This window comes from Bison bison, unplaced genomic scaffold, assembly GCF_000754665.1.
Source record: "Bison bison bison isolate TAMUID 2011002044 unplaced genomic scaffold, Bison_UMD1.0 scf7180017864242, whole genome shotgun sequence".
Lineage (NCBI taxonomy): Eukaryota > Metazoa > Chordata > Mammalia > Artiodactyla > Bovidae > Bison > Bison bison.
This window is the reverse complement of record NW_011494814.1, coordinates 2,640,935-2,655,754: the sequence shown is the minus strand read 5'-3', so window position 1 is coordinate 2,655,754 and position 14,820 is coordinate 2,640,935. Positions and strand designations below refer to the sequence as shown.

General features: G+C 39.6%; 1 protein-coding gene across 1 annotated transcript in view; it reads left to right on the top strand.

The window, feature by feature from the left end:
- The window catches only part of AP4S1 (adaptor-related protein complex 4, sigma 1 subunit), a 51,166-nt gene that overhangs the window by 24,684 nt on the left and 11,662 nt on the right, over nucleotides 1-14,820 (top strand). The window contains exons 2-4 of the mRNA XM_010847019.1: nucleotides 8,179-8,387; nucleotides 11,067-11,153; nucleotides 12,125-12,193. Coding sequence (XP_010845321.1) covers nucleotides 8,250-8,387; nucleotides 11,067-11,153; nucleotides 12,125-12,193 — 294 coding nt within the window. The 5' untranslated portion in view covers nucleotides 8,179-8,249. The remainder of the gene's footprint in view (nucleotides 1-8,178; nucleotides 8,388-11,066; nucleotides 11,154-12,124; nucleotides 12,194-14,820) is intronic.

Below are 14,820 nucleotides of genomic sequence, written 5' to 3'. Positions count from 1 at the left end.
TTCTTTGCATTGATCGCTGAAGAAGGCTTTCTTAATCTCTTCTTGCTATTCTTTGAAACTCTGCATTCAGATGTTTATATCTTTCCTTTTCTCCTTTGCTTTTCACTTCTCTTCTTTTCACAGCTATTTGTAAGGCCTCCCCAGACAGCCATTTTGCTTTTTTGCATTTCTTTTCCATGGGGATGGTCTTGATCCCTGTCTCCTGTACAATGTCACAAACCTCATTCCATAGCTCAGTATCAAAATGTATGTTTGGGATTCTTCTGTCCCATTTATTTATTTAAATCGGTCTGTACTCATGTATGGGGCTTCCCAGGTGGCACAGTGGTAAAGAATGCTCCTGCCAATGCAGGAGATGTGGGTTCAGTTCCTAGGTCGGAAAGATCCCCTGAAGAAGGAAATGGCAACCCACTCCGGTATTCTTGCCTGGAAAATTGCATAGTCAGGAGAGCCTGGCGGGCTACAGTCCATGGGGTCACAAAGAGTTGGATGGATACGACTAAGTGACTGAACTCACATGCAGGCACTCGTGTATACTTATTTTATACTTTGAGTTATAATCCAGTACTATGTTATTTGCTAGTCACATCTTTCTAGTTTTGGCTATTGGAAGCTCTTCCACATTGTCTGATGTATCAGTCTGGCTCTTCTTAGCACGTTTATTGTGATATAATTCACATAGCATAAAGATCATCCATTTACAGTATATTATTCAATTCTTTTAATGTACTCATATATTTGTGCAACCATCACCATGACCGCACATTTCTCAGAACTCACCCTTCAAGCCTGCATCCCCTGACAACCCTTTATCTACTTTCTGTCTCTGTAGATTTGCCTGCTCTGGACATTTCATATAAATAGACTGTGTCCTCTTTGTGACAGCTTCTTTCAGTTTAGCACAGTGTTTTTAAGGTTCATCTGTTTGGTATCTTTTTATTTTTGTTTTTTGTTGTTGTTGTTGTTTGTTTTATTTCTTGTTTTTGCATGGTTTCTGTCTGGCCTTTTTAATCTTTATTCAGATGTTCCTTCTACATAGTTTTAATCATATGGGTATAAATTTGGTGTTCTGCTTTTGTGACTTAACATTATGTTGTGCATATTTTCTCACTCATCTCGTAATCTGCATATTTTAATAGTAAAAGGACACCTAGTTAGTATTCATTTAACATGATTCTTAGTTTGTAGTGTCTGGGCTTGTTTCATTTTTCACTACTGTAAATGATATTGCTTTAAACTTTTTCATGCATATGGATTTTTAATTATACCTTAGGATAGATCCCCAAGACTAAAATGCTTGAGTTGAAAAGTAGAATCATTTTCATGATTCTTTTTGTTGCATTCTACCAGGTTACAATATAGAAGACTTACAAGTTAATTGTGGTGTTGTTCATGCCAAGTCATGGCTAACTCTTTGCGACCCCATGGACTGCAGCAGGCCAGGCTTCCTTGTCCTTCACTACTCCCGGAGTAGTCCATTGAGTCGGTGATGCCATCCAACCATCTCATCCTCTGCTGCCCCCTTCTCTTCCTTCCTGTAATCTTTACCAGCATCAGGGTCTTTTCCAATTAATAACAAATTAAGAGATCACTTATAATATATATATATACACACACACACACACACACACACACACACACATATCTGTCTCCTTATATAACCTTATCAGCACTTTTTTCTAATATAACACACATGAAGGAAATAAAAGAAGTCAGCGTGCTAAATATTTTACAAGAACTGTATTATTACTTCATTTAATCCTTGCCACCACTTTGTAAGTTAGTTATTATTCTCAGTTGACAGTGCAAGGACTGAGTGCCAAATGCCCTTGGAGTTATAGCCAAAGGGCAGATACCAGAGATCAAGTGGTAGAAGATTATAGACATTCAAACCATTTCATTAAGAACTGAGCCCAGAGTGGGAAAGGGAGCCAAGTCACTGGGCCAATGGGACAAAGACCCAGGAAGGCATAAGCTAGATTGGTTCAACAGGAGGTCTCTCTCTTTTTTTGCCAGTGCTGGGTCTTCCTTGCTGTGCACAGGCTGTAACTGCGGTGAGTGAGGGCTGCTCTTTGTTGCAGTGCACCGGTTTCTCATCGCAGTGCCTTCTCTTGTGGAGCATGAGCTCTAGATGCGTAGGCTTCACTAGTCGCAGCTGGTGGGCTCTGGAGCGTGGACTCAGTAGTTGTGGCGCGAGGGCTTAGTTGCTCCATGGCATGTGGGATCTTCATGGACCTGGGATCCAACCCATGTCCCTTGCATTGATGGGCAGATTCTTATCCACTGTACCTACAGGAAAGTTCAACAGGAAGTCCTTTTGATGCATTCAAAAATACATCTCTTGGACTTCCCTGCGGTCCAGTAGTTAAGAATCTGCCTGCCAGTGCAGGGGACACGGGTTCAATCCCTGATACAGGAACTTCCCACATGCCATGGGGAGATCTGAAGTATAAACTTCAGTTAATAATAATGTATCAATTTCATTAATTGTAACATAAGAAAATTACGACCAATCTAGACAGCATATTAAAAGGCAGAGACATTACTTTGCCAACAAAGGTCCATCTCATCAAGGTTTTTCCAGTAGTCATGTATGCTGCTGCTGCTGCCAAGACACTTCAGTTGTGTCCGACTCTGTGCGACCCCATAGACGGCAGCCCAATAGGCTCCCCCGTCATGTATGGATGGACTACAAACAAAGCTGAGCGCCGAAGAATTGATGCTTTTGAACTGTGGTGTTGGAGAAGACTCTTGAGAGTCCCTTGGACTGCAAGGAGATCCAACCAGTCCATCCTAAAGATCAGTCCTGGGTGTTCATTGGAAGGACTGATGTTGAAGCTGAAACTCCAATACTTTGGCCACTTGATGTGAAGAGCTGACTCATTTGAAAAGATCCTGATGCTAGCAAAGATTGAAGGTGGGAGGAGAAGGAGATGACAAAGGATGAGAAGGTTGGATGGCATCACCGACTCAATGGATGTGAGTTTGGGTAGACTCTGAGAGTTGGTGATGGACAGAGAGGCTTGGCGTGCTGAAGACCATGGGGTCGCAAAGAGTCGGACACGACTGAGCGACTGAACTGAACTGATGTACCGTACTAACTAAAATGTTGATAATAGGGGAAACTCTTTGTGGAGTATATGAGAACACTCTATATGTTGAAATTTTTTGTGTGAATCTAAAACTGTTCTAAAAAATAAAATCTATTTAACTGAAAGACATCAGTGGGCCACAGCTAGCATTTTTTCCTCAATATTTTATTATGATGATATTCAAATATACTGCAAAGTTGAAAAGAATTTCACAGTGATTTCTCATATACTTGCCACTCCATTCTACCATTAATCTTTTACTATTTCATTCATACCTCAGTATCTATGGGGGATTGGTTCCAGGGCTCCCACACATACCAAAATCTGTGAATGCTCAGGTTCCTTATGTAAAATGGTGTCATGTTTGCATACAACCTACACACATCCTTCGTATACTTTAAAATAATTTAAAGTAATCTAGAAATAGCTCTAAATTACTTATAATACCTGATACAATGTAAATGCTACGTAAATAGTTGCCATTGCACAGCATATTCAAGTTTTGTTTTTTGTAACTTACTAGAATTTTTTTCCCAAATACTTTCAATCTGTGGTTGTTTGAATATGTAGATACAGAAACCACAGATCTAGAGGGCCAACTATACTTACTTTATCATACACCTAACTGTCTATCTATCTATCTACCTATCCATTAATTTATCTTAGTTTTTTGGTGTAAATTATAGGGAGTTTCCTGGTGGCCTCGTGGTTAGGGTTGTGGGCTTTCTCTGCAGTAGCCCCGGGTTCAATCCCTGGTCAGGGAACTGAGATCCCTCAAGCCACACAGCATGCCCCCCCAAATAAAGTAAATTATAGACATCAATACATTTCCCCCAAATACCTCAGCATATGTATCATTAACTAGAGTATTAGTTTCTTTTTATGTAAAATTTGTATGTAATAAACAGTAAATCTTTACATTTGGTGAGTTTTGAAAAAAATCCATGTCTGTGTAATCCAAACTCCCCACAACTGCATTTTTTTTTTTTTACACAATGAAATATCATGGAAGATAGAGTACAGTCCACAAAATGTGAGCAAGTATTGTTTTACGAACTTCTGCTCGAATATGTATGTACCCGTATATGTAAAATATGTCACAATGTAAAATATATCACAAGAAAGTGAAACTCATTGGTCTGGTTGGGGAACTCAGAATGTAATTGAATAGTGACTATTTAGGGTGACAGATTTTGTAAAATGCAGTGATGGTTTAAAAGAAAAGATAGCCAACATTTTGTGGTTAGCAAGAGAGATTGGGATAGCCAGGAAAGGCTTGTCTCAGGAAAAGGTGATATATTATCATAATGATGTGGGCCCAAACTTACGTAGCACTCACTTGATGCCAACTGCCAAACACTGTTCCAAGAATGTTACATGTACTAACTACTGCTCACAGCCTAGAAGGTCTAATAGTGTTAACATTATTCCCATGTACTTCAGATTGAGTACGGGAAGATTAAGTAATTTGCCCAGAATCACAAGGCTAATAAGTAGTAGAGCCAGTCAAGTTCTGTCTAGTTAGTTCATGCTTTTGACTATTACACTCTGTGAATACTATATCATTTTGGGGGGTGGAAATTGGCTTTTTAACTTGAGAGATTTTATTTCAGTCACTTTCATGGGGCCAGAAAAAAGTTTTTGTCTGATATTACCTGAGTGTATGTGTGTGTTTTACAATATTGTGATTCTGGGGTACATAGAAAGCATTTAGAGCTCGAAAGGATGTTATTGTTCAGTTGTGAAGTTTCATGTCTGACTCTTTGCAACCCCATGGCTGTAGCCTGCCAGACTCCTCTGTCCATGGGGTTCTCCAGGTAAGAATACTGGAATGGGTTGCCATTTCCTTCTCCAGGAGAGCCATCGTCAAATATCATCTTTGTTTCTAGAAAATTCCTGCTCTACTGTTTTCAAGTAGTGAATTGTTTGGTATTTTCCAAATTAATTGTGCAGCAGCTTTAGAAAAGATAATGTTGAGTTGATCATTCCCACAGCTACCTGAAGTTGATGCTTATTAAGCTTAAATGAACATTTAATGACACTAATACACCAAGTGAGATAGAGGCAACATGATAAATTAAAGGCAGCATTATATTATGAGTCAAGAGAGCAGAATTCAGGACTTCACTCTACATCTCAGGTTACTGGTTTTCCCATAAAGGGAGGGCACATCAGAGATGACAGATACAAGGTACGTATGTTGCCACACCCTGCTTCCTAACCCGAAGCTGACATTACTAATTATTCATGACATCGTTTTGTTCAGAACCTGAAAACAGCTTCAGAATCCTTCCCAGCACAGTGCTTGAAGCACTTAGTACGGTTAATCACAGTTGGCACCCAAGTTGAAATGTGTTTATCGTCTTTGGAGATGGCAACTATAAAGATTCTTCCAGTTCTAGCTCCCAGAAATACATCATCAGAAATATAAAAACTGTGCTCAATTCAATATTTACTTCCATCCTTCCAATCTCTCTTCTCTCTAAGCATTGTTTATGTCATGTAGGGGGCTCGTATTCTGCTGTGACTCTACCAGCCTCCCCTAAACTTGGCCTGTAGGCATGCTAGCACCCTCTGTGTAATGTCTTTCCCAGTAAAGTTTCCTTTCTTTATTCTTCCTTGATTTTTCATGTACATTCACACAGGTTCTTGGGTGTAGCATCTCGTAACTTCTTGGCAGTCAGAACCTCTTCCCCAGCCTGTGTGTTGTTGAAGGCAAAGATTATTAACAGAGGAAGTTCATCCCTGCCCCCTGACCACTCCCAGCACTTGTCTAAGCATATTCCTTCTTATTGCCCTACCCTGGTTTCATAGTTATTTAATCTCCCTCCTCCCTCATAATCAGTAACCAGGGAAGGTGCTTAAGTCATTCATCTTAAGTTCTCAAACATGTACCTGTCTCCGAGTCTCTGCAATGTATATTTTGGTGTTGTATATTTTATAATACAAATAGTTTACAGTTTTGCTTGTCCACTTTATTACCACTGTGTAATCCTACAGTTGTAAATTGTGTAATTGTTTATGAGCATGCAAAAAAAAAATGATGTATTTCAGTCTTTAGATGCCTTCGGCTACTATTTTCAAATCTTGCGTGCTAATGAGTGTCAGTTCAGCGCGTCCTTGTTGGTCACCCTTTCTCTTGAAGTCAGTGGGAAGAAATGGTGTGCTTACAAGGTAGAAACCAATTTGATCCTTTGGTGTAGCATCTTAGTGGGGTCATTTTACATCTCATTTTACCACTTAATGCAGCTAGGGCATTTAAAGTCGAAGGTTTGGTCATGAGTACCTTTGAGACAATATATATATTTTTTTTTTTTTTGTCATTTACCCAGCAGTTGGAATCCAGGGTATATTTCTAACTTTTTTAAAGATGGTTTTAAAATAACTTTGCTGAAAGGGAGTAAAAGAAAGGATGGTAATCGTAATTTATTAGTCATCTGCCATAATTCACTGGCAGTCATTTGTAAGGAGAATAAAAGCAGCACTTACTGCCAGATGATTAAATAACACAGAGGATGTTGCAATCCCACCTGCAATAGTGAGTTTATCTTCCTGGAACAGACAGTGAATGACCGCAGGCCCCCCCGCTCCCCCACCCACCCACCCCACCCGCCCTGGCCCTGCTGTCAAGTCCCCAGCTGAGCCGGTCTAGATGGCATCCTGTTCTATGTGAATGCAGCAGCCCCAAGCTTTGCCAACCTGGATCCGGTTCTAACCTGCTCTTAATGTTTGGAATTGTTTTGAGATAACCACCTGTGTGTCAGGGTTCAGGATACGAGAGATGAGCTGGGAGGGCAAAAATATAATATAAAACTTAGTTCAAGTATTATAATCTGTTGCAACTCTTCTGTAAAATTATTCCAGTTTTTAAAATTTCACTTAAGTACTAACTATGCTTAACCTTAGTCTTTTGCACTGATTTTCAAAGATATTGCAAAATGTGAATATGATACTATGGTATTGGCTTTAGATGAGACAGCTCTGATGCTCGTGATGAAGGAACTGGCCATCAGTCAATATTGTGTGCTTCTGCGCTGATTATTTGGAAAACTAGTTAAGTATAAGAACAATGAACATGAGCTGCATTATAGCTGAGTTGGAAATAAAACCGCGAGCATGAACCCCTAGGAGTAGGAGTGTTACGGGTCTGTCTTGTCCTCTGAGCTGTGTCTCATCCCTGACACCCAGTCATCCAGGGACGCTGGGCGCCATAACATCCACAGAATTCAATTTGCTTGTCTTTGAAATGGGAATGACAGAAGTCCCTGCTGCAGAAAACTGTGAGAACTAAATAATGTATGTAAACTGCTCGGTACAGGACCTTGTAGGACTTGTTGTAGGACCTTGTTTGAGGACTTTGACAAATAATTGATGTTACTGTGGCTCCCAGCACTAACAAAAGAAGAACTTCAGTATAGATCCTATCTCCACTGTCCATAGAATAAAGTTCATATTCCTTAGCATCACTTCTAAAGCCAATTTTATCTTATGTGAGCAGCTCAGCTTCCTATGACCATTCTTCTGCCCCTTGACCTGCAACCAAAGTGAACTTTCCCAGAGCTTTCATTCCCCTAATTTCTGTGCCCCAGAGTCACTCCCTCTGGGTCATTCTTCAAGGTCTTGCTTAAATGCCCGTCTCTGGGAAGCCGTTCCCAACTCTCTGGTGATGCTCCTTGCCCCTCCCTTTTGTGCACCAGAGAAGTTTGCCTGTCCCAGTAAAACTTACCACTTTGTGATGCTGTTACTTACTTACCTGCCCAGCACCTTCGCTAGGTGTCACGATCGGAAGATCAGAAATCATTACTTCTTCATCTCCATAATCTCTTTCTGGTGTTTGACACGTAGTTGGCACCCGAGAAGATTGATGAAACAATGGAATGAATATGAGTAGAAGCACTGTGGATACTCAAAAATGTTTTTGGAGGATAACTAATGAAAATTTATTTATTAAAACCTCATTTAGTTCACAGGAGTGAAGACCAATGTTATCAGAAGACATTTTACTTCTGGTTTATCTGTGGAACACATTTAATACGATTCTTGAGGAATTTGATCTTGTCTTTCTGTTGTTCTTTTTGTCCTTCAGGTTCTAGTTACAGCCACCCCTTGCCATATCTTTTGAATTATACTTGGAAAAATAGTGGCTAGAGGAAAAAAATGATAAAGTTTTTCCTCATGGTGAATAAACAAGGGCAGACCCGACTTTCTAAGTACTATGAACATGTGGAGATTAATAAGCGTACGCTTCTGGAAACAGAAGTCATAAAGAGCTGTCTCTCTCGATCCAATGAACAAGTAAGTCTGATTCTCTCTTTCATCTCTGCATCCAACTCAGTGTGGCAGATTTGTTATTACTGAGTCTCAAGGGCCATCGTTTTCTTTGAACCCCATTCTTTCAATAGCTATTAGAGAAAATAACAAATGAAGTGAAATGAAGACTGGCGCACAGCTCTCTTTACATCCCCTTAAGGAAAATAAAAGCAAAGAAAACCAGGGAAAGTCTTGGGTTCGTATTTAGGTCAGCATATTTGTCTCATTGCACTATGGAAGTGGCAAATTTACTCCTGCTAATAGACATACCTTCTTTTTTTGTTCATGAGAACTGAGCCCTTGGAACTCTCAGGAGTGCCTGTAGCAGATGGCTTTCTTTAAGCCAAAAGATGAGGTCAGATGACCAGGATAGAGGGAGACACTCAAGACCCACTTTGTGCCAGAGGATAATAACATGATTCTCGTGTGGAGTGGGGTGTTTTTTATTCTGCTTATCATTTTTATAAATTTACCACCAACATAAAACTGGAACAAGTAATTTAAAAACAAAACAAACTTGATTTGAACTTGTCTTATTATATAGATGAGATAAATGAAAGTGGGCAAATGCATGTGAAATAACTAATCGATCCATTCTGCCAAAATTGAGGTTAAATTGAATCATTAAAATAATACTAAATGGAAATTTAAAAAACGGAGCCTACTTTTACAAGGGATTTTAATTGGAGAATTACTTAGTCCACGCCCTAAACTTGGAATCCTTTGGAAATCATGGAGCAAACTAAGGCAAAATCAGAAAGCCTATATAAATCACCCATTAATTTGCCATTTCTCCATTTCACTGACTATGTAGAAAGGCTGCTTGTAGGAACCACTGGTAAGTCATAAAATATTAAGGTACATCAGTACTTAAAAGTGACGCATAGACACTGTGTTTCCCTTGGCTTCTAAATTGATTTTCCAGTCGGAACATCTCAGAGTCCTCTTTGAATTACTGCTTTGGCCTGCCATGGCACACACTGCTTTATGTAGTTGTCAAAAGGAAACTGAAACTATTAAAGAACTGTGTTAATAGCCATAGACTTTAAGTAAGGGTAAACAGACTGAAGAAGCATTTCTGTTTGAATCTTTCTATACAATGCAGGCACTCCACAATTTCAAACATCATTTTCACTGATAGGTGACCCTCTGAAATATATGTTTGGAATGAGTATACCGTTAGATACTTTTGAAGCATTCTAAATTATCTTAGATCTTAAAGGGAACCCAAAAGTAACACAGTCTCAGCTTCATTTTTATTTTATCCACAAAGGTGCTTTGATACTTTTTTTTTGAATGTCAGAAACTCCTGAGAGGCTTTGAAAAATGTTTCTCAGTTCTTTCAGATAGTAAGTGATTCCTTGAAAGATCTGTCTGAGCAGAATTATACTGGCTCTGCAGTGAACCTAAAGCTGTAGAATGGTCCTGGATTTAATGGTTTTTATCCTAATTGCAAATAAAAGCCTCAAACCCTTCCATTATATAGATTGTCGAATGGCTTCCCATGGAAAAAACGCCATAATCAAAGCTTGCAGCTTCAGGAATTCCCTGGCAGTGCGGTGGTTAGGCAGAGAAGGTAATGGCACCCCACTCCAGTACTCTTGCCTGGAAAATCCCATGGACGGAGGAGCCTGGTGGGCCGCAGTCCATGGGGTCGCTGAGTCAGACATGACTGAGCGACTTCACTTTCACTTTTCACTTTCATGCATTGGAGAAGGAAATGGCACCCCACTGCAGTGTTCTTGCCTGGAGAATCCCAGGGACGGCGGAGCCTGGTAGGCTGTCGTTTATGGGGTCACACAGAGTCAGACACAAATGATGCGACTTAGCAGCAGCAGCAGCAGTGGTTAGTACTCTTCCCTTTCATTGCCATGCCCATGGTTTTGATCCATGGTCAGGGAACTAAGATCCTGCATGCCACACAGTGTGGTCAAAAAAAAAAAAAAACCTTGAAGCTTCATTCCCAAGTATATCTGAATGTCATAGAGCAACATATCCCAGTGCAAAAAGTGATACAGTTCTTAATCACGTTTGGTCAAGCAAACCCAAAAGTCTAAAGGAAGGGCAACACTGTACCTTCATCCTGCTGGTTGAATTCCTATCCACCCAGCATCTTCCTCTCCCTCTTTATATAATGACATGAGGGGAGAGATGAATGGGAAGTGAGTTGTTTTCTCCACTAGTCAATAGTGGTAAGTTATTTATTAATTCTTATAAAGCACTATTTACAATGGATGATTTTTGTTTCGTATCTGTCACATAAAAACCACCTTTAAATAATTTTTAAAAAGAGCCTGTGCTGTGCTGTGCTTAGTCGCTCAGCCATGTTCTGACTCTTTGCAAACCCATGGACTGTAGGTCGCTAGGCTTCTCTCTCCATGGAGATTATCCAGACAAGATTCCTAGAATGGGTTGCCATGCCCTCCTCCAGGGGCTATTTCCAACCCAGGGACCTAACTCCTGTCACTTACGTCTCCTGCACCGGCAGGCAGGTTCTTCAGCACTGGTGCTACCTGGAAGCCCCGTGTAACATCACAGTGTTGTATATTTCTAGGAATGTGTTGACAGATACTCAGATCAGAACCTAGAATTATGCACCTAGAATTATTTTGAAGACATCCCTGTCAACCTTAGGAATTAATATCTAATTGTGTTTTTGTCTAGTGTTCTTTCATTGAATATAAAGACTTTAAGCTGATATACCGGCAGTATGCAGCTCTCTTCATTGTGGTTGGAGTTAATGACACAGAGGTAAGATAATAGAAGAGCTTATGGAAAATATAAGAAAATTAGGAATAACAGTCTGCTTTTTATTCTGCTTTAAATTGACATTTTCTGCCCCACTTACCTCCATGAGCATCATCTTGACTCTGGAAGGATATTGTTTTGTTTGTTTGTTCTTTGTTTTAAGGGTATTGGGTTTTTGTCAAGGCTGGGAAAGCTATGTGGAAGAGAGAAACCAGGATTTTTCTTGGATTAGATGAGTAGCTTGTGAAGAAGCATGAGACCACAGAATGCCTTCCTGGACCGTAAGCAGTGCCAGTTTCCTGCCCTCGTTCTGTGTGGCACAGGGGGGCCACCAAGCCAAGGGTAGAGGCCAGACAGTTGTGGTGTTCAACCTCGGCTGACATGACAGAAGCCAGAGCAGACTGTGAACATGAACACGCTGCGATTACGTCTCATCAGATGTAGTTCGCCTTTTCAGAAATGTCAGTCTCAGATCAATAGCCCCTGTGGCCATGGAATGCCTGAAAAGGGTGTTTAAGATCTAAAATACTTGGAAATCTCAGTTGATTGTTTTTCACCCATGCACCAAACTTTGAAACAGTTCCCTATCTTCTACAGATAGCAAAGTGACAACATGAAGACCCTGAAGGAAAAAACCAACTGGCTTTAGCCATTCATTGGTCTTGAAGTCAGGGAGTAAACCTCCAAGTTCTAATCACTAGACTCAATCTAGTTTCAATGCAGCCAGAGTCATCACGGACTTCTCAAAAAATCTTAGAGGTTAAGGTTTTCTACATTTCCCCTGTTGATAAGCTTCTTTTAAACAAATAAGTCCTAGAATATTTCTGAATATTTGTCCATAGGAAGCTACTTTGCTCACATTGTCTGTTTACCAAGCCAAATGCTCTAAAACCTGGCTGCTGACGCGGCGGCTCCATGTCTCTTTTCCCATACGTCACACTGAAATTATTTACACCATTCCTTTTCTATTTCAGAACGAGATGGCAATTTATGAATTCATCCATAACTTTGTGGAAGTTTTAGATGACTACTTCAGCCGAGTGGTAAGTTTAATGACTTAAAACGGTTTTCATCCTTTGCCCAATTTCCAAGAAATAGGCCTGTATAAAAAACATGTGTTAATATAGAGCTTTAATGTGTAAAAGTTAAAAAATCAAATGATGCCAGATTTTCTTTACCTTTCCTTCTGGCTCATCCAAAGTGTTAGAAACTATGCTATGTCTAGATCTCTATACAGAGCCAGTTGTATAAGACTAAGAACCTCTTGTGTCTTTCTCTGTTAAGATACTTTGCTATATACATCGATCCCTTCTTCTTTCTTCTGCGTCCCTTCCTAGGACACCAAGACCCTTGTAGTTTAGGGTTCATTTCCATCAGAACCAGCTCCCCTCAAGGAAAACATGAGTTCCTTTCCAATGTCCCTTATTTTAACAGTTGTACTGAAATGTAACTTAATGATACAGAATTCCCCTTCAAAGTGTATAGTTTTTAGTATGTACCCAGAGTTGTGAAACCATCACCACAAAGTTTAAAAATATTTCGCCAAAAAGAAACACCGTACCCATTAGCATTTCTCTCCCACTTATCTACTCCACTTGCTCCAAGCCCCAGATAATCTCTAATCTACTTTCTGTCGCTATAGGTTTGCCTATTCTAGACATTTTATATAAATAGAATTATATGAAGTTCAATAATATGTGGTTTTTATGACTGAATTTTTTACTTTAGCATAATGTTTTCAAGACATTGATCACGTTGTGATGTCTGTCAGTACACCTTTCCTTTTTATTGCTGAATAATATTCTATTTATGGATATACAATATTTTGTTAATTCATTCTTCAGTTGATGGACATTTGGGTTATTTATGCTTTTTGTCCATTATGAGTAATACCTCTATGAACGCTTGTATATGCATTCTTGTGTGGAATCATGTTTTCAGTTCTCTTGGGCCTCTACCTAGGAGTAGAATTGGGGGGTGATATGGTAACGCCATGTTTATCATTTTGATGAAACTGTTTTCAAAAATGGTTCCATGATTTAAATTCTCACCAGCAGTATATGAGAGTTCTAATTCTCCACATCCTCACCAAACCTTGTTATTATCTGTGTTTTGATTATAGTCATCCCAGTGGGTATGAAATGGTATAAATAAATTGTGAGTTTTATTTGCTTTTCACTAATGGATAACAGTGTTGAGCATCTTTTCATGTGTTTATTGGCCATCTGTATATCTTCTTTGGAGAAATGTTTGTTCACACCCTTTGCCCATTTTTCAGCTGCATTATTTGTCTTTTTTATTGTTGAGTTGTGAAAGTTCTTATTGTAGTCTGAGTATAAATCTCTTATCAGACATGACTTGAAAATGCTGTCTCCATTCAGTGGTTTTCTTTTCACTTTCTTGATGCTGTCTTTTGAAACACAATAGTTCTTAATTTTGAAGAAGTTAAATTATTCTGCTGCTTATGTTTTGGTGTCATGTCTAAAAAGGCTTTTGCCTGACCTAAGGTCATAAAGATTTACTCTTTATGGGTTCTTTTCTTTTTTCCCCAACTCAGACCTTATTGATTTCAATGTTATATTTGTTTCATTTATATAATAGTTTTAGCTTCTACTTTTAGGTCTTTGAGCCATATTGAGTAATTTGTGTATATGGTTTGAAGTGGGGGGTCTCACTTCATGTTATATCCAGTTGTCTGTGTGCCATTTGTTGATAAGACTATTCTCCCCACCCCACCTCCATTTAATTGTCTTGGCACCCTTGTCAAAAAAATCAATTGACCATAAATGTAAGGCTTTATTTCTGGATTTTCCATTCTGGTCTTCTGTATGTTTCTGTATACAGATCTGTATGTTTATCCTTCTGCCAGGACCACTATATCTTGATGACTACAGCTTCGTGGTTAGTTTGAAATCCAACAGTCTTTTAAAAAAGAATCAGTGAAAATGTTTTATTCTGCTACCATAGGCTTTCCTGAGACTTGCTTAGACATTTTTAAGAAGCAGTAGTGACACAGGCTAATTTTTCAAAACTCTTTTGTTTATTTCATTTTGCTGTTAAATAAAGAGATTAGGAAGGAACTGTTTCCAAGCTGCTTCCTCTTGAGGCAGTGAGTGGAATCTGCTCCATAATTAGTAATCTTGAGTGCACTATAGGGCAAAACATTGAAAGTTGTATCTTCAGCCTAACTCCTAACGCCACAAGTAAAGTTTGGCAAACCCCTTCTTTGTGGGGCAGTCACCTAGCCAGTTTTCATTGCCTTTATGCAGTTTGTTCTCAGTTTGAAAAATATGGTTCCTAGACCAGTAACATAGGTATTATGTGGGAATCTCTTAGAAAGATAAACTCTTGGCCTACCCCAGACTATTGAATCAGTCTGGGTTGAGGTGCTGCAAACTGTGTTTTAACAAGCCTTCCAGGTGATTCTGAAGCCTGCTTCAGTTTGAGAGCCACTGTCTTAATGCATGAGGCTTGTTGTCAGCCGTTTCCTAATTCAACAGTTGGAGCTGGGAAGCGGCTGAGTGGCGTGTGACACGGTAGTGCATCCAGCTAGGAAGGCGCAGGTGCCCTCCAGAGCTGAAAGAGATGCTTATCTCTTGACAACCACTCTGTTAAGACAGACTGGTTGCAAGTCAGGGTCTGTGATTCAGAGCTGGCCATGGTTAGCCAC